General features: G+C 56.2%; 1 protein-coding gene across 1 annotated transcript in view; it reads right to left on the bottom strand.

Moving 5' to 3' along the window:
* The window catches only part of UNC5A (unc-5 netrin receptor A), a 61,615-nt gene extending 38,523 nt beyond the window's left edge, over positions 1-23,092 (bottom strand). The window contains exon 1 of the mRNA XM_029217770.1: positions 23,023-23,092. Coding sequence (XP_029073603.1) covers positions 23,023-23,092 — 70 coding nt within the window. The remainder of the gene's footprint in view (positions 1-23,022) is intronic.
* Between the last annotated feature and the right edge of the window lie 4,492 nt (positions 23,093-27,584).

The following is a 27,584-nucleotide window of genomic DNA, read 5'->3' as shown; positions in this document are numbered from 1 at the left end:
ACTTTACAGTTAACCTACACATTGTCATCTGAGTGAGATCTCAGTCTCTCCCTCTCTGTGAAGCAGGTCCCCAGGGATCATTACCTCCATTTCACAGATGTACAAACTGAGGGTCAAGGAAGGGAAATGAATTACCCAGACCATATGAGTCTGTAATAAAACCCAGGTTTCCCCAATCTTGGGCTGGTGCTCCCCTAAGGAGACATGACCACAAGCACACCAGAGTGCTGGATGCAGGTATACCTCACTCGTGTGTTGGGAGGAGAATACTTTTGGCTCACTTCAAACTCCCTTCCCAAGCATGCCCAGATTTCGATTGCCCTTCTGGGTCCCTCTTTAGGAAAGAAGCTCCAAACACCCTCCCCGAGACACCACCCACATCCTCGCTTCCCCCAAACTGAAACTTGCTGGCCATTCTCTGCCCAGCCCATTGCCTGTCAAGATAAGAGTTTCCCAAAGCTTATCCCTCACCAGCCTGGCATTTTACTACCACCCAGGAGAGTTTAGCTTTAACTGCAAACTTGGTGATTTCACTACACACATTCTCTTCCAGATCTTTTATTTAAATGTTAAAAAAATAAAAAATAAAAAAGATAAGCTCCAATTCTTGGCCGAGCTCACATCTTACACTTCTCTACCCAGAAGACTGTTTATTCATTCAGACCTTTTGTTTCCTTTCTTTGTCAGCTCCTTATCAATGATAAAACAGTTGCTACAAATTCCAGATGAATCCATTTCTAAGACATACTTATACATGGAACCCACACCCCAGAACACTTAGGATACACCCAGAGGACACACACACACACACATAGACACACACCCTTTATCAAGGCACCTATTAATATTGGTGCTGGTTCCTCTATGCCCATGCTCAGGCACACAAGTGTGTGTCTACCCCCAACCCCTGCCACACTTCCCTCCACACTCACTCACACACCTGCACGTTGAGGAGGAACTTGGCACTGCTCTTTGAGGAATCCAGTGATTTCATATGTTTGACAGGAGGGAAGGGGATGGAGCCAGGCAGGGAAATGCCAGCACATGAGAGAAATGGATCAGAGGCCCTGGAGCATCTGGAACTGTTGGGAGGGGATCAGGGAATTTCTTGAAATTTGGACCAGGGTGCTTAGAGGATCCTGGATGAGGACCTCTCTCAGCCATGGGCAGGGTGCCCAGCTGTCTCCACCTGGGAGCATTCATGTGAGTCTCATACAATGAACACACACCAGACCAGGCAGGCAGCCTCTGTTCACATTTAGAAGAGCAGGTGGTCCTAAGCCCCCAGGGGCTGGCCTTGTGGGGCAGTCATTCCTGCTTTCCAAGCATGCAGTGAGGTCACCTTCACCCATGAGCACATACTTCCTGGGTCACATCAATACTGATGTCTACCTCCAGGTGTACAAGCCAGCTCCTGGCCAGAGGCCCCATTCCCAGGCTCATGTGATGCATGAGAACATCCGTCACACCACCAAGCCACCCTGAGACCACCTCTCTCCCTGGCCATGCTGCCTGCTGAGTGCAGGGGTTGCCCACAGTGCCAGGCGGGGACCTGGAACTACCCCATGTTTTCATGAGAAGCAGCTGCCACCCGAAATCCCAAATGGGTGATGACTTCCAGCCTAGACAGTCATATGAGCACCAACCAGGGCCCAGAGCACTGCCATCGACCTCTCACACTCCATTCTGTCTTGGGGCTGCCACCTGGCACAGGGTGGGCCCAGCCTGCCAGCCACTCTGGCTCAACTACAGGAATGGAGCACAGCGAGGCTGGCCCGCACCGGAGCCCTCACAGCGCTCATGTGGCTCCTCAGAGAACTGGCAGAGATGAGGGAGAGACACCGGCAAATTGAATTGTCATTAGGGAACCATCTCCCAGCACCTGGGGACAGCTTCTCCCCAGGAAGGCAGGGTGGCAGAGCTCAGACTCCTGCAGGGGCACAGGCAGAGGGTGAGAGGGAGGGTGGGAGGCACTTACACCGCAGGATAGATAGTTCTCTGAGCAAGCAGGGCCCTGCTCCCTTCTGCATCTATTCTGCTGCCTGGGAGTTCTGAAATCAGATCTCCCTTGCTCTCTTTTTCGTCCTCTCCTGGCATTTTTCTTCCCCTCAGGGTCCTCAGAGGAGAAGACTCCATAGAAAGATCTTTAAGTGAATGGCCCCTCCCGGGCCCTGGGGAATATATTAGAGTTCTGAAGTGATGGCCAAAATGGGGGAAGTAATCCAGGGCAGACAGGGAGATGTATCGGGCAGGCCAGGCTGCTAATGCCAACAATGTATCTTGGCAGGGCTGGGAAGCCATGGGCCACTTCTCATAGGCAGATAGGACAGGGCCTGAGAGGAGGAGGGAGGAAGGGGGACCCGTCTCATCTCCTTCTTTGTTCTCCTCTGCACTCCCAACAACATGCAATTATTTCATTTCTTCATTTGCTCACTGGCTCGTTGCCTGTCTCCTCCACTAGAACATCAGCTCTGGGAGCGTGTGCGTACTGCTCCGTCCTACTTCCTGGCATACTCAGGGTCCAGCTCAGACCCGTCCCCACCCCCCAGTAGAGATGGTGTTCAACAATTATTTGTTGAAGACATGAGTTGAGAAATGAACAAATGAGTGGGTGAGTGAATGAATGGATGAGCAAATCCACCCAGGGCAGACTCACAGCCTGCACCTGAGCCCATCCAGAGACAAAGCCAGGCCCCTGAGGTCGCTCAGAGAAGCCCCACCCAAGTCCCCCGCAATGGCCTGAAGATTCTCTCAAGTTGGGCTCCTCCCTACTCAGACTTGGCCCCAGCCCCAGATGTTTCCACTGCTCCCTGGGCTTTAGCCAATTACCCATGTCCTGGAGGCGGAAGCAGCCACCACTCGTGCTGGCCCCGTGCTTGGCACCAGGCAGGGAAGATCTAAAAAAGCATGAGTCCCCACAGAGGCCAGCCCTGTGCAGACCCTTGATGCTCCTCTCTCACTCCTCCTCTGTCCAAGTCATGACAAGCCCTGCCTGTTCACCTTCACCATGGCTGGAACTGTCTCTTCACAGTTGGGGTGCAGGACTCGTCAGCCCTCATCTGGATCATTCTGGTACTGAGCTGTGCTCCCTCACCCATCGATCTGCCACTGGGCCACCATGATCCTTCTAAAACCCAGATCTGATCACATGGCTTTCTGGATTTAAAATCTTCAGCAGCTTCCCCACTATCTCTGGAATGGCTTGAAACTCCTTGATGTGGCATTAAGGGCCTTGCATAATGTGGCCTCAACTTCTCTTCACAGCCTTAACTTCCACCACTATTACCATGGAAACAGCAAGGACTGCAGCTAACGTGTCCAAGCTGTCACCATGCACCCTGCCCTGAGCCGCGCACGTGGCTTATTTGATCCTCTCATGCTATAGGATAGGTGACGGCTGTCCCCATTGTACAGATGAGGAAAGTGAGGTGTAACTAAAGCAGAGAAGTGATTTGCTCCAGTTTGAACAGCAGTAACAGGAATTATTATTAGAGCTAAAACGTTTAGGGTATGAACTCTATTCCTGGTGCTGTACCGAACATGTCACAACTGGTACTCCATGTAGTCTTTAGACCAGCCCTCTGAAATCAGACTGCCAGCCAAACGCTCGCCTTTTCCATGCCTTGGTTTCCATGTCTGTAAAATGGGGAGCATGATGACAAAGCTCTGCTGTGAAGCTTCAATGAGATAATGTGTGAAAGAGCTTAGCACAAAACAGGCTGGTTCCTGAGCAGGGGTGTGCCATGATGGGCTTTGGGAAGATGCAGGCACAGCAGTGGGGCTGGGTTGGTTGAGGGCAGGACAGGGGAGGACCTCTGCCAGGAGGTGGCATTCAGGGTCTGAGAGGTATTGGGGGGCAGAGGAGGAGGAGACAGGTGCGACGTTACAGGGCTGGCTCTGGGCAATGCAGAAGTCCAAGATGGTAGCCAGGGTGCTGATCCTGTGTGGCTGGAGGATGGGGGGGGCCAGAGCAGAGCAGGGTCGTGGGGAGAGGGCCTATTTAGGGAGACAGGTCCACCCACGTGCCAGCCCCAGCCCAACACCAGCATGGCTTCTATGGAGTGGAAAGAGGGGCCAATCCAAGGTTCACCCTGCAGGGGATGCAGCCTCTAGGACACTCCTTGGTATGTGCTGTCTTGAGCACTCCTGGGCTCTGAGGCAAGGACCCCTGCTGTTTCGCAGTAGGAGGTGATGGACAATGCCCCTGGCATTGGAGACCTGGCCCCAGGGACGGGGAGAGGGGCCCGGGGGGGCTCCATACCAGCTGACTGGAGTTGCCAGCTGCAGTCCCATAAATCGCACCCTGGCCCAAGCTGGCAGTCCATTAACATGAAAAATTTTATCGCACTTTACAACCTCCCTGTCTTGTACCGCGACAGCAGGTAATTAAAACAATAATTGTTTTCTGATGTTGCTTCTGCTGAACGATAAAAGTTTCATTTTCCTTTCGCTGGGGTAGGTGGGGGAGGGGTCTGATCTGGGGGTGCGGGGGTGGGGTGCAGGGCCACAGAAGTTGGGGAGGTGCAGAAGGGTGACGCAGGACCTCCTGTGTGACCCCCACGGAGCGAGGCCTGAAGGAGCCTGATTTCCGATTGACCAAGCTCTGAGCACATCCTGTCACACACACATGCCAGTGCACACCATACGTGTCCCCTGCAGGCCTGTCCTTCATGCCCAGACCTCAGCTGCCCTGGAGAGGGCCACCCTGCTTGGGAGCCCCCGGTAGGGAAGGAGAGGGTCCCTGGCTAAGAAGGCTGGCAGCGGCTGGGTCCTGGAGGAGCCGGTCTGTCCAGCGCCCTAGGGGACCCTCAATGGCTCCCATCCACTTGGAGAGGGAGGCACGGATAGGCTCTAAAGAGTGGGAGTGATGAGGAAGTGCGGGGGTCAGAGGCTTGCGAGTACCAGCCCTAGTGCTAATGAACTTGTACTTCCCAGGTGCCTGGAAGCCTGGTACAGCAGAGGTGGCTTGCCTGAGAGGGCTGGTGTCCCTCAAGTCCCAGAGAGAGCTTGACTCAAGGAAAACAGGATTCACGGTACAGCGAGGGGTCTTCTGTGCCCCCTGAACAATCATCTATCCTCCCCACTCCCATCCATCCACACACCCACCTACCCGTCCACCCACCCATTTACCCACTCATCCATCCAGCTACCCATCTATCCACTCTCCCGCCTGTCTGTCCATCTATCCAACAAATCCTGAGCTTCTACTTACTGCCAGGTATTGTTCTAGGCTCAGGGGACACAGTGAGCAGTGAGCAGGCCACAGCCCCTCAAGAACCTTATGTCCTAATGTGGAGGGAAGTAGAAAATAAGTACACAAGTCAATAAAGAAGGTCATCTCTGATGCTGATAAGTGCCACAAAGAAGCTAAGACAGAGTGACAGGCTGCTACTTGAGGTTAGGGGGGAGTCTCCACCTCTTGGTCCTGAGACTTGCCCACTCTTTGCCACCTCCAGCCTCACACCCAGGAAGCCCGAGGTGGGCACGGGTGCGCGAGGGATGGTGACTGGTGTGATCTCTGCTCATGCTGGTACCTACAAATGACGTCACACCTGGGGGCTCCTCCACCCCCTCCAAAGCCCCCTAGGCCTGCAGTAAATGACCCTGATGCTTTAAAACAAATACTTCTTAATCACTAAAAATTGAAATGATTTCATGTGAAAATGTTAATGTATTCGGAATCACAGCCGCGCACTGCGTCTGACAAATTAGCACCCAGCCCGCCGCATTGTTTGTAGCTACATTTATCCTGGTGACGAGACACACACACAAAACGGAGCAGAGGGGTGGCGAGGGCAGTTCCTGGCTGGGGGCGTGTGCGGAGGAAGAAGGGAGGGGTTGAGGGAAACGGAGTCCCAGAGGGCAGAAAGAGGCCTGACCTTTCGCTGACAGCCAGCCTGACCCACTGCAGGGGCACGTGCCCCCAGCTGCCCCTGTCCCCCCCAACCTGCCCTTTGAAGCCAATCCTGGGCCATGTAACCCACACCAGGCAGGGCTGGCTGGCCTGGCGGTGGCCTCCACATGAACTCAGGCACTAGCAAAGCTGGAGCACCAAGAGAGGAAAAAAACAATTTTTGCAAGAATTTAATGATTTCAAAAATAAGCATGAGGATGTGGAAAACTGGAACCCTCACACATTGCTGGTGGGAACATAAAATGGTGCAGTTGCCGAGGAAAACAGTCTGGTGATTTCTCAAGAAATTAGACCTAGAATTACCATATCACCCAGCAATTCCACTCCTGGGTAACAAACACTTGCACGCAAATGTTCAGAGCAGCATTATTTACAATAGCCCCAACACTGGAAACAACCAGCTGTCCATCAACCGATGATAACGGATAAACCAAACGTGGTCTACCCATACAACAGAACATTACTTGGCCATAAAAAGGAATGAAGCACTGATATGTGCTACAACATGGATGGACCTCGAAAACATACTAAGTCAGAGAAGCCAGACACTAAAGGCCACACACTGTATGATTCCATTCATATGAAATACGCAGGGAATACCCAGAATAGACAAATCTGTAGCGACAGAAAGCAGGTTGGTGTTTGCCAGGGGCTGGCGGTGGGGGGGGGGGGGGGGGGATTGGGGAGTGACAGCTAATGGGGTCTCCTTTGAGGCTGACGAAAGTGCTTTGGAACTAGATAGAGGTGATGGTTGCACAACACTGAACGTACTAAATGCCACTATATGTGCACTTTAAAAATGGTTAATTTTAAGGTATATGAATTGCACCTCAATTATATATATAACAACATACTTGAGAAGGGTGTGAATCTCAACTGCATTGGACTCCCCTAGCTCACTTTACAGGGTCATACCTGATACTGGGAGGAGGTGGGGACAACAGGCACTGAGACTGCAGGCTGGTGCTGAAGGGGCCTGTCTTGGCTTCTCCCCACGCCCTCCCTTCTCCCCACCCTTAGCCCGCCCCTTTCCATTCTAAGGCCTCAGGACCAGCGCCATGACAGCCCAGGCCCTGGTCATCCTCTCCATTTCTCAAATGAGGCAGAGGAGTGTGTCTGGTCTGGGGCTCACCCTCTGAACTCAGCGCAGGCCTGGGACCCAGGGCTCTTGACCCCCCGTCCAGGGTGACATGCAACCACCCCAGGCCTGGGCTCTCTTGCGCAGTACCCACACCTCTGAGCAACCTTCCTCACCCCTGTGGATCCTATCGGATCTGCCTTCAGAGGGACTTCTAATCACTCAGCTCCTCAGACTGTGCCTTTCAGGAAGCTGAGGGGCACACAGCATACATGAACACAGAGACAAATCACGCTTTCTCTCCACCCAGCTCTACACTTCCCCGCGCCCAGACCACAGTGGACCTCCACTCCTTCCTGTCATTCGGGTCTCAGCTCACATGGCACCTCCTCAGAGGGGCCTGACCATGCCAGCCGACACGCCTGCATCTGCTCACCTGGGGTCACAGGTCACGCGTCCCTCTCTGCCTGCCTTCCAAGCCCTGAAGAGCATTCCTCATTATCTCAATCTGTCTGCTTGTTTGTTCACGGTCATCTCCCCCCACCAGAATGTGAGTTCCTCAAGGGTGGGGACAGTGCTGGCCTTGCTCACTGTGTATCCGCAGGGCCTAATGCAGGGCCGGGCACAAAGTAGGTCCTCATCAACGCTTATTTGATGACTGATGTGTCCCCATCTTCACTCGGCCTTCTCCCCCAGTCCATCCTTTTGGCTTCCCTCAAAAGCTTGCTGGGGCCCTGGGCCTTCTGCCTCACCCCCTTGCACAGACCTGTGCTCAGAGGGGCTGGGCCTGGGACCTGGCCTGCAGTGGCCGTTTGACTCGGGAAGTCACTTCCGCTCTGAGGCTGCCTGCAGAGAGCTGTGTGCAAGGGCTTTGCAAGCGCCGAGCAATCACACCTGTCCTGCCCCTGCTCCCTTCGCACGGGCTCCTGCTCTGAAGCCCTCAAGGATCCCTCTCTGTCTCTAATATCCTTCCCTCACAGCACTTCAAATTCCGAGTGGCCCCTATGCCCTGCCCACTCACTTCATCCCCGATCTCTAAGACTGGTTTCATGCTGCCGAGCACAGGCTCTCAGGTGGCAATTCCTGGCCCCGTCCCAGCATGTGTACCCTCCAGGCCTCGTCGGCGGGGCCTTTCCCTGCAGCCCTCCTGTGGCTGCCTCCCTGTCCTTCTCAAAACTTTAAACTCCTCCCCAGGCTCCCATGCTCTCTCTTTGGCCTCCTTCTGGCTTCCTCGGAATCATTCCCCAAATCCTCCTTTTCCATCTCGGCCGCAGCCATTCCCCAGTCACCCCTTAAAACGGGACCTGAGCTCACAATGCCCATGACCAGCTCCTTCTGAATGGGCCTCTCATCTCTACTTCCCGCCCTCCCTGCCCCTCAAAGTGCCAGTCCCAGGTTTCCAATAAGCTTTCAGACTTTCCACCTGACTAGCTGTTGCCACCTCAACTGAACAGGTGAAATCTAAGGCCCCAGATGCAGTCTCTAGAGCCAGAAGGGAGGGGAGGAAAGGCTTCCATACAAGTCCTCAGTGTTGTGCTGGGGTTAGAACGCAGCCTCAGTGTGCCTGGGCAGTGGGGGTGTATGGGAGACGGGTGTACACCTGCCAAGGTGGCAGCCAGGTCCCAGCCCCTACCTGCCCAGGAAAACAGGCTCTCAGTGCCCAGATCTAACTTTCCAAGGGAAGCCCCAAATCTGGACTTTTATGTGAGCTCTCTATTGTCTAGAACGTTCTGTCTGCCACGTGCGGGTTACATGCCCTGCACACTGCCACCCAGACACCTCTGGGTGGGTGCTTTACCCATATCGTCATATCTTCCTCCTGAGATCCTGCGCCAGGCCCCGTTCAGGTGCAGGGCACTGAAATCCAACCAAACTGGCATGAGCCTAAAGCGGGATATTCTTGGCTCAAGTGCTGGGAAGGCTGGGGGACAGCCCACAGGACTGAGAGAAAAGCTGCAGGCTCCTGAGTCTCTAGGGCCTCGGGGCCACCAGACATCTCCCCCTTCTGCTTGTCTCTGTGTGCTGGCCTCACTCCTCTCTGCAGCCAGGCTCTCTCCAGACAAGGGGGAAATGGCTGCCACTGGCCCAACATCTCTGCCTGCATCTTCACAGCTGCCAACCTCAGGGGCAGAGAGGGCAACTCCTCCACCTCCAGGTGGTAAAAGCCATAGGTAGGATCCTGATTGGCTCAGCCCAGGTCACGTGGCCAGCCTGGACCAATCACTGTGCCTAGGATCTCCACTAGGATTTGCCAGCCTGCTCAGGTGTTTTCTAGGGGAAGGATGGGGCCCCATAATTGACCACATGGCATTGGAGAGGAGGTCACCTAAGGAAGAGTGCTGTGCTGGTGAGAACGTGTGTTGAGTAGTCAAAGCAACAAGCACCAAAGAAACTACAAAATCTCACGAGATGGGAGCCCTCCAGAGAGCCCAGTTCCCAATGGGTAAGAAACTTCTCAAGGCCGACCAGTAAGAGTGGGGCTGAGAGTGGAGCTGAAGTCATTTCCAAAGGTCCATCCTTTCCCCTTTACCATGGAGCCTCACCAAGGCCACCTGCCACCAGTCCACAGTCTCCCTGACAGGTCCTGACAGGGTCTGTTTCAATAGCCCCACAGACGGGGAGCTCCCTGCCTGCCAAGGCCACCGGTGTCACTGCTTGTTAGGAAGGTCTTTCTCAGCCTCCGGTGTCTCTGACCTGCTGGTCCTGACCCTACCCTCTAAGGCTACACAGAACAAAGCAAATCCACTTTCCCCTCCTGCCTTGGGTGCCTTGAATTACATAGGACAGCCCCATCATCACCCTGACCTTTTGAGAACTTCTCTCCTAGGACATGACTTTGCCTCTCCCTTGGTTACCCACTGAACCTGACCACCCCTGTTACATTCCCCTTGCTTCACTTGACCAGAGCCAGTTTCTGCTACTTGTGGCCAAAGTGCCTGACTGACGTCCACGCTCTAGGTAGGGCCTGGCAGGGTGAAGCTCCCTGGGTGAAGCGCACAGCTCTTGGAGCCCTGTTGCTCTTTAAGCTTCTTCCCCGCTGAGGCTCCCCGTCCATTTTCTGTTTCTGACATCACTTCCCCAGGCTTGAAAGCTCTGAATCATGTTTGCCTCTTCCCCGTCCCTCGCCCCCCACATGCAACATCCAGAGGCTCCTCCCTTCAAATGTCTCCCACATCCATCTCTCTGACTCCATCCCCGCTGCCTGCTCCCTGAGAAGGGAGGCCTCGTCATTTCTTGCCTGGATGACCGCTGCAGCCTCCTGGCTGGTCTCCTTGCCTCCAGCCTCTCCCTGCTCTCATCCACGCGCTGCCAGATTAATCTTCCTTAAACACCGCTCACTGCCTGTCAGTCCCCAGCTCAACGATGTAGCCAGCGCTGTTGCTCACTGGTCCCCCACAGGCACTGTCTGCTTCAGCCGGGCTGCACCTCCCAGCTCCCCTGTACACACACTGTCACCAGGGAACGCCTGTGTGCTCTTCCCCTTCCCTTCACTGTCTGGCCAATGCCACCACATGCTAATAAGGTCCTAGGCAGAGTCCCTCTCCTCCTCTGGCCTTGGGACACCCAGAGTTGGGAGTAGAAGAAGAGGGGTGGCCAGGGACCAGCCCTGAAGCCACGATCCAGTCTGCAGGTCAGCAGATGGACTGTCCTTGCCTGGCCTGTCTGGGCTCTTGAATGTTGCTGTGACCCCTGTCACCTCTACACTCTGCATGTCCTGGGAACCCACCCCAGCTTCCAGGCTGTCAGGAGTCATACCTGGTCAAGTCCTCTGGATGAGTCATCTTTCACTACATCAACCTTCCTTCTCAAGCCCTCTCATGAATGCTCATCACCCCAGAACGAGCACCTTTCCAAGATTCTAGATCTGCAGGGTCCTCCCTTGATGCTCTCTGCCAGTGCTGTCAACCAAGAACCCTGCTCCCCCCACCACTTCAGGGGGTGTCACAGAGGGAGGCCAAGAGTGAGCATCCCCACTGCTGTCCACACAGCATCCGCGGCAGTCCCATTTACGGAGCGTTCACCCCGGGTTTGGCACTGGGCTAAGTGTTCCACACAGAGTAACTCATTTAATCCTCACAATCTTACGAGGTAGGAGCCTTTCATTATCCAGATTTTCTGGATGAGGAAATCAAGGCACAGAGAGCTGAAATCACCTGTCTTAGGTCACCCAGTTTAGGATTCTAACTGTTCCAGGGCCCCGACTCTTAACCACAATCCCCTAGTGCCTGACTCCCCACCCCATATCTCACCAAAGAGCTGGGGAGGTCAGTGGGTCCTGCGGGGAGAGGCCTAAGGAGACTTTGTCACTCCCTTCCTGTGACCACTTCTTCAGAGGGCTGGGGTGACCAGGGAATAGCGATGTGCTGGAGCCAGCTCATCCTGGCTTAGGAGAGCCTGTTGTTAAAATTTCTGGAATTTTGCAAGCTGGTCAACATCACACTGGTAGCTTAAAATAGGCCATCGTGGGAGTATTTACACCATGGAAATCGGCAAATCTGTCCTGCAGCTCTCCCAGAGAGCCAACTGTTAAACATTTACCAGCACATCACTGCTGGGGAGGGGATGCTGACCACCCTCAGAAGGGCGTCCTAGCCTATGGGTGCCAGGCTTCAGGCAACTCACACTAAAGACAAGCTCCCCAATGGAGCCAGGAGTCTTAAAAGAAAGGGGTCTTGAGAGGATCGGGTGGGTCTCAAAGATGGACCTCTGGCTGTGTGATCCCAAAAGATCTGGAGGAAAAAGGACTCTCAAAAATTGTCAGAGCAGCTGCAAGACATCTAGGTAGGCTCATATTTTAACCAGACATGCCCAACATGGAAAGATGGCCCCAAACCAAGGACAAAGCCACCGATGAGAGGCATGGACTGGAGAACCATGCAGGGAAGGGTAAGCTCAGGTCCAGCTGAAGCTTGTGGGAAATGCCAAAGCAACATGGGGCAGGAGGGGCTTGGAGGAGGAGGACCAGGAAAGGGTGGGCCTTCTGACTGGTTGGGGGGGCGGGTACTGGAAAGCTGGCCTCCCCACCCCACCATTTTACACCTGAGAACACTGAAGTGGAGAGGCAGGACAAACACTAGTAAGAAAGCACTGAAGGCCAGGCGAGATCAGGATAGGCCGAGTGTTTGTTGCGAATGAGTTCAGGTCTCTTGGTCCTAATAAATTACACCTCAGGTCCTGGCACAGGGACCTGCTGAACCCCGCTGCTGACCTCTGAGAAAGGAGTGGGAGCAGTCTTGGGGCGGGAGATGTGTGAGCTGTGGCCTAATTTTCAAAAAAGGAAGAAAGTTGTATTTGGTGAATGCATCACTTAGGTTCTTGAGTGCAAGCAACAGAAAATGATTCTCACAAATTTAAGCAAAAAGGGGGAAGTACTGGTGAGAGATTGGGTTGCTGAGAGAAGGGAAAAGAGGCTTAAAAAGCAAGCTCTGAAGCAGGAAAGGAACCAGGATAGGGAAATTACTAACCTGTCTCACTTGGGCCCTGCTGCCAAGATGAAGGGGCCTGTCGAACACTGACTAAGGCTATACCAGGGGAGAGGTCAGGGAATTCTGATGGGACTGGGAATGGAAGCTGGACAGATACAAAACCCAACAAATGTCCACTGGAAAAACCACAACCTGGTGAACCCGATGCAGACCCCAGGAACGATTCTGGTAGTGCTTCTCAGTCAGCTGCAGATGACCAAGGGGAGCAGGGACACCGAGAGACATGCTGGAACCCCCAAGTACCTGTCACACCAGACCAGCTTCTCCCTTATCATAAGGTTACTGTTCTGATAGGTCAGGGCCGGACTGGAAACGGACTGGAAACAGTGTGTCTGGATTTAGTATCTCAAGTTCAGCAAATGGAGATATACGAACCAGGTGACAGCACATTTAGGGGAAGGCAAAACCTTCTGAATAGCCAGCATTGTTTTTCTTTTTTTTATTTTTGGCTGCATTGGGTCTTCACTGCTGCACATGGGCTTTCTCTAGTTGCGGCGAGCGGGGGCTGCTCTTCGTTGTGGTGCACAGGCTTCTCATTGCGGTGGCTTCTCTTGTTGTGGAGCTCGGCTCTAGGCCCGCGGGCTTCGGTAGTTGCGGCACTCAGGCTCAGTATTGTGGCTCGTGGGCTCTAGAGCGCAGGCTCAGTAGTTGTAGCATATGGGCTTAGTTGCTCCACAGCATGTGGGATCTTCCCAGACCAGGGCTCGAACCTGTGTCCCCTGTATTAGCAGGCGGATTCTTTTTTTTTGCGGTACACAGGCCTCTCACTGTTGTGGCCTCTCCCGTTGCGGAGCACAGGCTCCGGACGCGCAGGCTCAGCGGCCATGGCTCACGGGCCCAGCTGCTCTGTGGCATATGGGATCTTCCCGGACCGAGGCATGAACCTGTGTCCCCTGCATCGGCAGGCGGACTCTCAACCACTGCACCACCAGGGAAGCCCAGCAGGCGGATTCTTAACCACTGTGCCACCAAGGAAGTCCGGCCAGCATTGTTTTCTAACACAGACGATTAATTGGCTAATGTTGATCCAGGCTTGGGTCAGCCTCAGGCTGTGTCCTTGGTGCTAGTCTGCATTTTTCTTAAATACTTGGGTAAAATGTACTGATGACATACTGGTTAAATCTGAGGATCATGTGCCCATCCCTTCTCCATGAACAAGAAGCTGTGAGTGGTGGCAAACAGCCTGGGTAACAGGACAGTGACATAGGTGGCTTGGGCCCAGCTAACCTGTGCAACCATAACCCCTGAAAGTGGGGACTGGCTCACTCATACAGCACTTGAATTGGACCAATGAGGAAAGACCAGGACATTTGTTGGATGGCTAAGGGAAGAGGGATTCTCTCTTTCCCCCTGGATTGGGCCTGCAAGGATGTAGCCCTGGTAACCCTGGCAGATACCTTGGTACTGTGAGGGGAAAGGCTGTTGGAGAGTGGCACCAACACCCCCCATCCCCTGCCAGAGCAGAGATGAGGGATGTATCCTGGTCACACTGTTCTCCCTGGATCCAACCATGCCTGAAGCCAGAGCTACCCCTGGCCTTTCAGTCACACATGGCAATAAATCTCTTTTTTTTTTTTTTTTTTGCTTAAGCCAGTTTGGGTTGGGTTTTTCAATATTTGCAACAGACACACTTAGTATCCTATGCTAGTCCACACCAGGGCATTGTGTCACAGTGGGATGCCCTGCTGGGACTGACATCCAGACACAGCTAACAAAGATGTTCAGGGTAGAGAAGGGGGCTTGGAACCTGCTACATGAGGAACACCTGAGTGGATGGGAGGTGCCTGGCCTGGCAAAGGGCAGATAGGGCCCTGTCTTAAATAGGTGAAAAGAGAAAAGCTACCCTTGTGTGGCCCCAGAAGGAAAAGCCAAGAACTATCTAGAGGAGCTTACTGGGAAGGATTCCACCTCCCATAAGAAAGTTGCTCTGAACAGCCCGAGCCACCTGAAGATGTGTGGCCCTGGAAAAGTTGGAAAGCCGACCCCCAGGGGGTTTTATAATCAAAATCCTGTGGCCTGGACATCCCAGCCCAGGATTAGAAAGTACCTGCACCCTGGTGGTGGGATGGTGTGAAGAGGCAGGATACAGGGGGGAAATGGGCTCTGGGAGATGACGGGATTAGCCCAAGATCATGCCGAGGAGCAAGGTCCCCTGACTCTCTCCAGTGGGCTTTCAAGTCCATGGGACACCAGACAAGGTCCTGACAGTAAATGGACACATGGGGCTTGGTTCTGCTCCCCGCTGGTGTGGGTGGGGGAGGTGAGGCTGAGCAGTAACAAGGTCCCAGCTCTGCCACTTCTCTGAGCCTCAGTGTCCTCATCTAATAAATGGGACTAACCTCACCTACCTCCTGGGTTGTCCTGAGGTTCTTATCAGATGATGCAGGTAGCGCCCAGCACCGGCCACGGTTCCTACCATCACCAAGGTAATTAAGAATATAAGGAACGGCAGTTTCAGCCACCGAAGCCTCCTCCTTTCCCCGCCGCAGGCTTCAATCCTCTTAGCAGAGGAGAATGAGTTTGGATGTCAAAGACCTGGGTTGGAACCCCAGGCTTGCTTACGATGCCCATGCGGGACCTCGGGAAGCCATGCCCTCCCATATCTGTAAAATGGGACGGACCACAGCGGCGCACTGGAAGCCTACAGAAGGTGCCCCAGAAATCTCCTCCATTCCGCCGCGAGCTCAGCCTGGGAGTTGGAGCCGCTACATACACCAGACCGCCAGAGGGGCCCACCGCCCAGCTACGTCTCCGGGGTCTGAGGGAAGGCGGCGCCAGTGGGGGCTGCAGCCGGGCGGGCGCGGGAACCGAGGAGCAGCGGAGGCCGCCGAGCCGCAGTGCCCGGAGGCTGGACGCCTGCTCCCCCGGCGGCAGCCGAGCGCTCAGCCAGCAACTTGTTAACAGGCCCCGAACAAAGAGCCGTTAATCCGGCGGGCGGCCGCGGGCGGGCTCGCGGGCGGGCTCGCGGGCGGAGGGATCCTGTCCCTCTTCCGCGCGGCCGCCGAGTTTACTGCGTGCTCATTACCCGGAGCCGGGCGGGGGCGGGGGCGGGGGCGGGGGCGGGGGCGGGGCCGCGGGCCGGGACGCACAGCGCCCCTTTTCCTTGGACGGCCCCGGGGCGCGCCCCTACCCGGAGCCCCGGCGGGCGGGCGCAGCGGCTAATTGCTAATCCCCTGGGCTCGGGCTCCCATGGGCTCGGGCACCTGCCGCCCCACGGCTGCTCACGTGCTCCGCAGCTCGCCCGCAGGAGGCTTGCCTCTAGCCCGCGACCCCCACCCGCCAAGCTACCCGGACAACGTGGTGGGGAGTGGGGAAGGCTCCGGTCACGCCTGTCACGCCGGGACCATAAGGAATCACTCCTACCTGCCAGTGCCTGGCATCCTTTTTTTTTTTCTTTTTTTGTTGGGGTGGGGGGCGGGCGAGAAGGGCTGGAAAGATGCAGATGTGGAAAAAGGCAGAAGCCCCTCAACTCCATCTGGTCTCTGCTCCAATAAGGAGGCGGTAGGGTCTAAATCGGGGTGTACCTCCCTGCAGGCTCTGAGCTGGACATGCTGGGGTGGGGCACGGGGAGTCCCACCTGCCACCCTGGCTGGGGAGGTGTACTGCAGAGGTGAGATACAGGGACCAGAGCTCCCTCTCCAAGGATCAATCTGGACTGACTCCCCCTCCCCAAACCTCAGCCATGTATTTGCCTGGAGCTCAAGGTGACCCTGAGCCTTCTAGAGGGACACAGCTCTGGCATCCAGGCGTGCAGAGGGGCCTGAATCTGGGGGACTCACCCATCAGGGCACTGGCCCTTGGTGCTCTCACCATGGCCCACTCATAGGTGGGGAGTTCAGGGTCCCCTCCCCCATCTAAGCGGGACCTAAAATTTGCCCTTTGTGGCCTACTCTGGGGAGCAGCTGCCACTTAGGCCTCTCCTGATGGCTATGAATCTCCCTGTCTCCATCTTAAACAGGGCTGGGATGGCGCAGCCAACAACCACACCTGGAGAGCAGGAGGGGCAGGGGACTTCTATATGCCCTGCCCCTGGCCGTCAAAGTGGGCAGAGAAAAGACACAAGGCCTGTCCCCCATCCCCAAATGGAGACCTCCCCTCAGGCCTATGCCCTTTTGCCTGGACCCCTAGCTGCACCCTCTCCCACAAAGAGGGCACCAAGGACTCCCCCACTCCCCATAGGAGAGGATGGAACAGTGCCCTCTGCCATATATCTCACCAGCAATTGCTAACATTTATTGAGTGCCTACTGTGTGCCAAGATTGACATGCCATCAGTCTGCCTAATTCACACATCAACACTGAGTTAGGTCCTCTTATGACTATTTTAGAGACAAGGAAATAAAGAAGTACAGCGAGGAGCTGGATCCACAGCCAGGACGAGGGTGAGGCAGGGGGTGCCAAGGGTACAAAATGTAAGGAGGCACTCACCCTCAGGGGCTGACCCTGTACTAGCACGACTTAAATTTTGCACCCTAGGCCCCTCCCTTGCCTCACCCTAGTCGGAGCCCTGGTCCAAACCCTGACCCCAGAGCCTGCCAACTCAACCATCCTACCACCTTCTCCACGTGCCTGGGGTTCTGGCTCCCAGGGGACCAACGACTGCCTGCAGCATCTGACATCAGTCCCTGGGAAGAGGGTGGGCCTTAGGCACTGGCACTCTGACCTTCTGGGGTCCTGAGAAGGCCTGTTTTTGCCCCTGGGGGAGTTCACCAGCTAAAGCATGACCCTGCTTCCTTGCCTGGGCGCTGGGACTCACAACTCCCACCTCTGTCTCACAGTCACCTTCGGCCCTGCTGCAACAGCCACGTAGCTCCAAAGCAACAAGGCAGCTGCTGCCAGTGTGGCTGGTGGCTTTGGCAGGTGCTGGGCAGGTGTGAACAATTCCTGGGGGAACCTGCTGCTGAGTGCACAGTCCACCCCAGGCTCACAAGGCAGCCTCTCTGGGCACAGCCCCCAGTAGCCATCAAGCCCAACCCTTTAGTATACAAAGAGGAAAACAGCCCAGAGAGGTTAAGTGATTTGTCCAAGATCACACAGCAATCAAACAGCAGAGCCCGAACCAGAAGTGATTCCATCCAGGGCCCCCACCCCTGCTTTGCTGCCATGTTCTGTGTGTGAGAGCTGATCGTCAGCACACAGCTCCAGGACAAGCTGAGCCCAAATCATCATGTTCACAGAACCCCCAAACAAAGCTCTTTGCACTGCAGCAACCGGTGTCTGAATCAGGCCCTGCAGGGGTGATGTGTGTATAGATGGGGGGTGAGTAGGGTGGTTCTTCCAACTAGAAGCAATGATTCCTCCTGAGGGCTCCTGCCTGGGGCTGGAGCAACAAGAGGTGAAGCAGCTTATACAGAGACCATCTTCTCTCGTATATATGAGCTTGGGGCCTGATACATCTTAAGACCCCACCCTGTCCTAACTCATGTCCCCTCAGGTGCCAGGGAAAATGGAGGAAGGAGGCAAACGCATGCCTGCTCCATGTCGGGGTCCACCCTGGGTGCTCTATGTTGCCCATCAACTCGTAACTATAACCTCAGGAAGCAGACGTGACCCCATTCTACAAAGGTGGGAACAGGCTGGGGAGTAAAAGTTACTCATCCTAGGTCAGGTGGCTTAGACTGAAACCGGGCCTGTCTGCGTCTTAAGCACTGCGCTTTCTACTAGACCTGACAGGAGGAGGGGGCCAAGCCTCCCCAGAAGGCAGGAGGACCCTTCAATGCCACTCTCATGGGAGCAGACAAGAGGAACGGAGGGCTGAGCCAGCAGAACTGACTGCAGGAAGCTGGGCGTCCATCTAGGTGGTGAGGATGGTCGGGGCCCAGGGGCTGGGCTCTGCTGGGGCTGAGCCTCAGGAGCTAGGAGCCCTGGGTAGGTGCCCACAGAGCCGCCGGTCTTGGTGTCAACTCCAGCCCTGAGGATGGGGGTGGGGCCCGAGGAAGGGCCACCCAGACAGACTGTCAGGGTCAGGATGGCTAATGCCACAGCTGGGTGCCCCTCGGCCCTACCTTCCAGGGGCTTCAGTCTGCAAGTCTGGGGGCCAGATGACATTACTTGCATGAGAAAACACCCACCTGGGAACATCTATGCCTGGGAGGGCTGCGGGTGGGCAGGGAGATTCCTATTCTACATACATTGGCAAAGCTGTGTGAGGGACTCACACAGGCTCCCGTGAGCTGGTTTGCCATCCGTGTGTGGGGCGTCAGCTAGCTGGTCCCCGCCCTGGACAGGAGCCATCTCCAGCCTCCCTGGAGCAGGGCAGTCTGTGTACAGGCACGGGGATGAGGAGGGATGAGGAGGGCTGCGGAGGGGACAGAGCAAACTTCTCTCCTTCTCCCCAGCTGCAAGAGCCCTCCCTGCCTATCCAGAGAACCCGAACTCAAGCAGAGGAAATAAAGAGAAAAAATAAGCATTTGGCTGGCTGTGACTTGGAGCACACTGGGGGCTGAGAACCGGGTCGCAGTGCCGCAGACAGTGGCAATATGTGTGGGAAGCACTGGCGTGAATGAGGAGGTGGCTCGGGCCAGATGCCTCTGGCAGCTGCCCCAGGCCCCATGTGCCTTTCCAGGGCTGAAGAACCAGTACCTCTGTCCTGTAGCCCACTCAGAGCTCCTCAGTGTGCCGTGACCCCTGCATGGGTCTTAGGAGGAGCTGGGGAGGCCTCTTGGAGGGGGCTGGATTGAAGCTGGGGGCTGAGATAAGCAGAAAAGTGGGGACTGGAGGCAGCAGGGGGGCTTGGCCTGGATCTGGACAGAGCTGAGGATGTTGGGGTATAGGATGCGGAGCGTGGCTGGCTGGCTGGGGGGGCACCAGGTTCTGCAAGGCAAGTACAGTGTGTGGAAGCAAGAGCTTGTCTGGGGGTGTGGATGCCCAGCCCACCGGCAGTCAGAGCCAGGGAGGACGCCCAACCTACCAACACATCAGCCCAGGGATGTGTGGTGATGCAGGTGTTTCCGAAGGGCTCCTGGGCTCAGGGTTCAGACTTTACCTGCTGGCACTGGGGCGCCACAGAAGGCTTTCTAGTGGGTTCTAGCCTGGGTAAAAGGGGCATTAGTCTAAGTGGAGGAGGCACAGGAGGGGGATGAGTGGGGGGTGGCCACTGCACTGGTCCAAGTGAGAAAGGTGAGGAAGAAAGGGCTGGCGGAGGAGGGGACAAAGGAGGAGAGGGACATGAGCAAAGTCACAAGTAGGGCTGAGCTGGAGGACTTGGTGACAGATTAGACATGAAGCGTGAAGGAGAAGATTAGAGCCAAGAGAGACTCTAAGGTTTCCAGCCCCAGGCTGGGGGAAAAAGGGGAGGGGGGACGGCAGGGCCCCTGGGAGGAGGGGACTGCAGGAGAGGGTTGGCCTGGAATGAGCAGGTCTGGGTACGTTCATGAGACAGTGTGCACGTGCGCACGCCTATGTGTGTGTGTGTGTGTGTGTGTGTGTGTGTATGTGTGTGTGCGTGTGTGCATCTGTGTATACATGTGTCTCTGGTGGCAGCCAAGCCCAGCATTGGGGCCTTTGCCTGGAAAAGTCCTCCAGCCCTGGCTGAGGGCAGCTTCTGCCTCTGAGACTTCATGGCTTGAGTCTGCAGCTCTGGAGCCCAGAGCAGCACGAGGCAGGATGAAGGGATATAAGACAGGGGGTCCTGGCCCCCGGCTGAGGCCAAAGTTGGCTGCTCAGGAACCAGGAACCAGGCCAGTCAGTGCCTCTTGGCTGGGGGGTCTGGTACCTGGATCAATGCCAATCCCAGGCTCCTAAGGGAAGCCCCTCCCAGCACAGGCAAGGAGAGGCAGGTGGGCCAGTCAGAGGGCCAGCCCTCTTCTGGGGTGCCTGGGGGGACCCCAAAGAGCAGACCCCCATCCCAAGGCAGGGTGAGTGAGAGCAGTGTATCTCTTAGCCTTGAAGAATTAAGACACCTTCCCAGCAACCAAGTGCTCCAGCCTGGGGGTGGGGGGTGGAAAGAGGGGTCCAGGATCAGCCCTGATGGTGGGGGAGGGGCCTGAGGAAGCGGCCACTGGGACAGACTGTTGGGGTCAGGATGGGCAGTGCCACGAGTCAGTGATGCCCCTCGGCCCCACCTTCCAGGAGATCCAGCTCCCCGTGGGCCCCGCCCCCTCAGGAGTGCAGAGATCTGAGACAGGGAAACACAGGTGTGTGCAGCTCACAGGGGCGGGGAGGCAGGTGCCAGCTGTGTGACTGGGTATGAATGGGAAAAGCCTGTGAGACACGTGGGTCCCTGTGTGCGCGGGCACAGAGAGGGCCCACTCAGGTAAGTGTGCTGAAGGGACAGGCTTTTGTGTGATATCAGAAGACAGAGGGTGGGCACTTAGCCTGGAGAGCAGGAGGCTTCAGAAGTGCTGGCCCCCGGCGCCCCCTGCCGCCTGGCCAGCCTTCCCTCCCTCAGCCACTCACAGACACATTTCACTGGTTGCTGTTGCCAAGGAGCTAAATGGGCGGTGTGGGAGGAGCCGGGGTCAGCGCAGGGCCAGCCTGCTGGGCACATGTGCCCGGAGCCTGTGGGGGCCAGCAGTAAGGGGCCCGAGATGACAAGAAGGGCCCCATGCCCTTCAGCAGCCCCTCACATGGGCCTGAGAGTTGATGCCCAGAGGCAGGCTCTGCTCCAGGGCAGCCCTGTGGCACGGGTGCCCACTGGCCAGCTCCCTCGGCAACCTTACACGAGGCCCCAAAAGGTGCCTCGAGACCCAGGAATGCGGTTCCCCCACTCTACAGCCTCCCAAGGAATCCACACAGCACCCCCGGGGCTGCGGCACCCTGACTCACCAGTACCCATCACCGTCTCATCTACACACCCTCACCTGTGCCACTGCTCACAACCGTCACACACGTGCGGTAGGCCTACCGTCACACACGCTCATCTGGCCACACGCATACCAAGGCTGCACACACTGCCAACCCGCGTCATCGCCAGGGCACACATGGCAGCCCATGGCCCTCACACGTGCTCACGTGGGCAACATGCAGATATGACCACACAGCCCTCTCGCAAGCATCTGACTCAGTAAACATGTCCTGGCCCCTACTGGGTATCTAGCAACACCTCCCTTGTGTGTGGAGCTCGAACACCCCCAGATCACCACAGTCAGTGGTGCAACCCATACCCCTGAGCGATGCACACACTCCTAACACACACATGTGTGCAATATGAAGACGCACCCAGTGGCAGTGCAGCTTCCCAGCTCAGTCCGGATGAGGAGGGGAGGTCATGGGGCAGAGGGGTTTGGTAAAGTGAGGATTTGGTGGGGGGATGATGGGGTGATGGAAAGGGAGAGAGAGTGGATGGGATGAGGTGGAGGGAGGACTGAGGGGGGCAGGATGCAGAGGGTGGCCAGGCAGTGGTGGATGCAGGATGCACTATGCAGAGACCCTTTAAGGAAACAGCCATCAGCCTCAATCATCAGGCTGGTTTCTGAGCTTTCACTCATTCATCTCCAGTCAGTCTGGCTTCCCATCTCAGGAGACCCAATGCTCCCTTCTGACACACCTGGGATTAACAATGGCCTGGCCAGGCTCAGCAGCACCCCCACCCCCCACCCCCAGGGTCTCAGGGCAGCAAGAATCAAGAATTGCTAGGGCAAACTCCATGCTCCCTTGATCACACGAATGACACCCTCCCCCCACCCCCCACCCCACCCCCGCCATACACATAGACACTCAGCTCTGCTAAGTGCACGGGGGTCAGGCACAGACCAGGAGGCCCCCAAAAACTCAGCCTAGGTGGAAGCTCAGGGACAGCAAACAAAGGATGCAGGGGTACTCCCCCCCACCCCCAGGAGGTGGGCTGAAGGCTGAGTTATGGGGCAGGAGAGGGTGGCCAAAGGGACACGAAGGGAGGGAGAGGGTTGTTTAGAGAAAGGGAGGGGAGGACGCGGTAGTAGATCCACAGCATACACCTCTGGCCCCCACACACCAGGAATGCCAAGAGCCACAGCGCGGGTCAGGGGCCCTGGCGCTCTGATTGTGCCGGCTACAGGGGCTGGGGGGCTAGTGTATGCGCCTCCACGCCTGGGTGTGTGCGTGTGCGAGTGTGTGTGGCGAGGACAGAGGAGGACACTGTGTTCCGGACGTGGGCAGAGGCCAGGTGCCAAGCTGGGAATTGTGAGTAGCTGTTTGGGACAGATGCTGCCGGGAAGAGGTATCTTAACCCCCTTCCTCAATTTCCTGGGCACTTGGGATGTGGTCAAACCCCTCTAATCTGCTAACCGGCAAAGTCAGACTCCCCGGGGCGTTGATCTAAACCCCCGACCCTGCTCTGGGGCCGGGCAACCAGCAAACTTCCCCCGCCTGCAGGCGTGGGGTGTCTACACTCGCCAGCCCCACGCGCTGACAGCTGCTCCTGTACTTGACAGAACCCAGGCTTCCGGGCAAGCGCGCGGGGAAGCTGCGCAGCAGCAAGAGGCGGCCCCCGCGTCCCGCCTCGCAAAGTTTGGCCCCCGGGGGCTCCCGGCCGGGTCCGGCAGCGCGGATCAGGGACCCCCAGAGCAGCGAGCGTTCGCGCGCACGGTCCCCCGCAAGCCTCCCCAGAGCGCGCGCATGACTCACCCGAGCCGCGGAGCCAGGCGGCGAGGACTATGCCCAGGAACGCTGGCCACAGGCCGGACCGGACGGCCATGGCCGCGGGCGGGCAGGCGGGTGGGCGGGCCGGGCGCGGGGCCCCGCGGACGAGAGGGCGCCTTTCAGCGCCTCAGCCCAGAGCCCCAGCTCCGGGCACCCCCGGGGCCCATTGCCAGCGGTCTGCGCTGCCTCTGGGCGGCCGGCTGCGGGGCGCACGCGGCGCGTGGGCTCCCCTGGGCAACAGGAGCGCAGCAATGCAGCCGGGGCGGAGCGCAGCGCCAGCCGCGCCGCGCACCGAGCCAGCCGCCGCGCTGAGCCCGCAGCCTGGGAGCCGACCGGCGGGCGCCGCAAAATCCGGACTGGAGCACCGGAGCGGGGCGACAGCAGGGCGGGGCGGGGGAAGGAAGGAGGGGCCCCGCCGCCCTGCGCCGCGCGAGTGGGCCACCCTCCAGCTCCGGGGATCCCTCCCGGCGATGCCCGAGGCTCCCCCGGGGAGGGGCTGGGGTGGTGGGCGGGGAGGCCTCCCACCGCCCCACGCGATCTCCAGGGACTAGCCAGGAGTCTGAAACCCGGAGCGGATCGGTTCTCCGGATCCGGGATCTCCCGGGCCCGCCAGCCGGCGCACAGGTGGCCCGGGAGGGGCCCAGGGCTGCGGCGACCCCGGCCCGGCGCCAGGCTGCAGACAGAGGACCGGGGCAGGGGTGCCCGGGGTAGGTTCCGCTGCAGTTCTCTATCCCCAGCCCACCCCAGTCCCCGCCTCCCGGCCGCTCTCCGAGGCAGTCAGCGTGCCGCGGTACGCCACCCAGCCCGTAGCTTGGATAGGGGACTGCGGGAGAGCTCCCGGGCTCTGGCCCGCTAGCAGAGGTACGCGGGTAGGCGAGACTAGGCGCCACCCGCAGTCCCAGCCACGTAGCCTGGTGGACCTCAGAGTGACCCCAGGTTTCTCTAACCCCACGGCACCGTTCACCTAAGGAAAACAATCCTAGGACGCAGCGCAACCGACAGGGCGCGCGGTGTTTGCGCCCGGAGTGCGCACCGCGCCGGAGACGTGGGCGTGAAGGAACCAACCGGGCTTTGGGAGCTAGAGAGATCTAGGGTAGGGTCTAGGAGCCTCCGCCTTCTAGCTCTGTGACCTTGGGCAAGTCATGTTGTCTCCCGGAGCCTCCAGCAACGACCGCTGCAGGAGCCTCCTGTTCCCCATCCCCCATTCCCTAATCTGGTTAAAATAAACAGAGGGTTGCCTTGAAGGAGAAAAGAAATGACAAACACGCACCATGTGCACGGGGAGAGTGGTTAGAAAAAGAGAGGTTCCTACTCTGGCTCGGGAGGAGAATGGGAAGGGTGAGGGCACGGTCGCAAAGTAAAATGTCTACAGGGGCCAGTCGATAATATAAATTGATGCTGCATGCTGGGCGATATAAGAAGGGTCTTCGCTTCCACAAAGAGATATGAGCTCTCCTGTATTTCTTGAAACACGAGGCCCTCTCTCGGTCTGTCTTTTGTTTCCCACTTTTGATAGAGAAGGGTTGTGAGAAATGTTTTGCTTTCCTCTTAACTCTACTGTGAAAAACACCAGCCAATGTCCAGATACATATCTATAGATGCTGGGCTTCAGTGCCAAGGAGGCAACGGCAGGGCTGGGGACTGGGCACAGGGTCCCATCTCCGGCACAGCTGGCTCTTCTCCAGGTGCCAGTTTGGGGGTGGGGGTGGGGTGGGGCCCAGTAGGGCCACATCTTCCACATTTTCAATAAAAGCCATTGTATCAGTATATGAGATTTTCTGATTTAAAATTTTTAACTAAAACAATTTTTTTTTTAATTAACTTCATGTGAGCCCAGATGAAGATGTCCACAAATATCCAGCAGCTCTGGGGTTTGAACTCTGTTTTGGGGATTGCTTGTGCATAGTCAGTGTCAAGGGGCCCTAATCTACCCAACAAGAGAGTGTGTGTGTGTTTTGTGTGTGTGTGTGCGTGCACGCGGGCGCATATGTGTGTGTTGGGGGGAGCAGTGTACCTAGGCTGCTCCCTCTGGCATTATGCCCCACCCCACTCCCAGGAAAGAGGTGGATGAGAGAGGTGAAACAATAGCAGGACCTGCATTTGGGGCCTCCAATAAGGGAGAGATGATTAGGAGCTGGGATTTGGGCACTGGAGGGAAGTAGCTGAGGATGAAAGACGGAATGGGGCTGGGGTATAAGATGATATCATAATGGTGTGTCATGGACTCTGCTGTCTGCCTACATTTATAATTTGGTTTGATACTCACAGGAAATCCTGTTAAATGAACATTATTATCTCCATTTTATCAATGAGGTAACTGAGGCTTGGGGAAGGAAAGTACCTTATGCCCAGGGAGAACCTTATTCAATGATTGCAAGGTTAGTTGAGATGACTCTGTGCAAGGTTTGATTTCAATGTCCACGCTCCGTACATTTTCCCCTGCAGTTTTTGCTCTGGGATTAGAATTTGGGAATGAGGTTTGGGGTACAGGAAAGAAAAGGTTCTCCTCTGTTCAGTTTGGTTGCTCTGGTCCTTCCTCTGGCCCTCTCTCTTCAGCCAGAATAAGATGGTTTGTGTAACAGTCAAGATAGACTAGATTATGTTGTGGTAACAGTCCCCAAGTCTCTGTGGCTTAAATAAACAAAAATTTATTTCTCACTTATCCATCATATGGGTCTACTGCTCCAGATCTTCATCACTCAAGTACAAAGCAGCCACTCTTAGGTGAGGGAGAGGAAACGGGAGCTCTGGAAGTACACCCACCAGCAATCAATGGCTCATCCCAGAAATGACACTTCCACTCCCAATTCAATGGCCACAACTGGCCCTGCGGGCCCACCCAAGAGGACAAGAGAGTGTATTCCTACCACATGCCTGGAAGGCAGCCACTGAAATATGTGGAAAGCAGCAGCGATGACCACAGCCTCTAGGCCCAGCATGACCTGCCCCCTACCTACTCTGCAACTCTGCTTGTGCCCTAGCCATAGTGGTTTCCCTCCTGTTTCTTCAGCATCCAGATTCATCCTCACCTCCAGGCCTTCCTGTTTGCTTTCCTGTCCCCAGATCTTCACATAGATGATTCCTTTTAGTCACTCAGGTCTCAGGTCAGCTGTCCCCTTCCAAGTGGTACTCAGGGCCATGTCAGGAAAAAGAGCAGGGATACCCTGTGGAGACAGGGGAGTAGACGTCTCACCTGAATTCTGCTTAAGAATCCAGGTTGGAGGGCTGCCAGGAAGGGCTTGTCTCAGACCCAAAGGTTGATGGCCAGATAGGAGGGCTCCTGACACCTCCAACCTCCTTTGCTCTTGAGCCCCAGACTCAAGGGAAAGGAGGAGCCAGATCCTGCCTAGGGGGGACCCTCCTGCAAGTGTCTGTAGCCCCCTTGCAATATCCCAGTGACAGAGCACAGGTTTCACCACCAACTGCTCTGCTGGCTGGAAATGTCTCTTCTCAAGGGAGCAGGAATCTGCACCTCATTGAGTTCATCTTCTGGGGCCACATCAAGCATGTCTGCCCCCTCTTTTCTTCTGTTATTTTAGAAAACTTTCATTTCTTTTACTTCAGAACACAAAGTCTGGGTCTACCCTGGATTTTCTCCCTCCAGTGCTACTGTTGCTGGCACCCTTGACACACTGGCCCCCACTGTGGGATCTCTCCAACGGGACCCCTCCTCTGAAGGCATCTCCTGAAGGAAGCTGGCACATTTCTTGCCCACATGGCCTCGTGCACTGCATGGGCAGAGTCCCAGTCAGCTGTCGATCAGTGACATCGTACTGTTAATGCCCACCAGACTGAGGGACCTCAGAGCTCGTGGTGAGGCCTTTGTTGACTTGCAGATGTGCCAGAAGCTCCTATGATGATGATTAAAACGCATATCTCCAGGCCCTGCCCTATCCTGGTTCTGATTCAGTGTGTCTGGGGAGGTGTCTAGGAATCTGTGCTTTTACCAAACCTATACCATCCCCTACTAGCTATTTTTACTGGTGCCAGTGGTCTGAAAACCTCGCTTTGAGGAACACTGCCTTAGGTCTTTGCCATGGGTGCTGCAAGCAACAGGGTGTTACCCATCTACCCTGGGTCACTGGCTTTCTGAATTTAAATTCAGAGACTTCAATTCATCCCAGTTCCGTTCCATTGTATTACATCTAATCCCTCTTTCCCATATGGAGCCATCTCAGGATGTGGAGGCTGTCAGGCGGGGGACTTGATATTTTCTTCAGCTTCCTGTCATTCCCAGATGAGAGCGGGAAGTCATATATACTTTCAATCAAGTCCTTACGAAACAGGTGGCTCAGGGCAGAATCAAGGACAGATATCAGTGGCTCCCCAATCTACACTACCTGCAAGTTGCACTGGGACAATAAGTCAGCTTCTCTTTCATCCACTTGGGAAACCTCTGATCACACCATCCTTCAGCTCACATATAACTGCCGCATCCACAAAGATAAATGGAAATACCCTGCAGAATCCCAGACTCATGAGCCTCCTGCTTTGCTTTGATCTACCAGGCCAATAACCCAATCAAAGGAAATCAGTTTGGCAGGAAC

Source organism: Monodon monoceros, unplaced genomic scaffold, assembly GCF_005190385.1.
Source record: "Monodon monoceros isolate NGI ecotype Baffin Bay Population unplaced genomic scaffold, NGI_Narwhal_1 Super_Scaffold_12, whole genome shotgun sequence".
Lineage (NCBI taxonomy): Eukaryota > Metazoa > Chordata > Mammalia > Artiodactyla > Monodontidae > Monodon > Monodon monoceros.
This window is presented reverse-complemented; position numbering and strand designations above follow the sequence as displayed.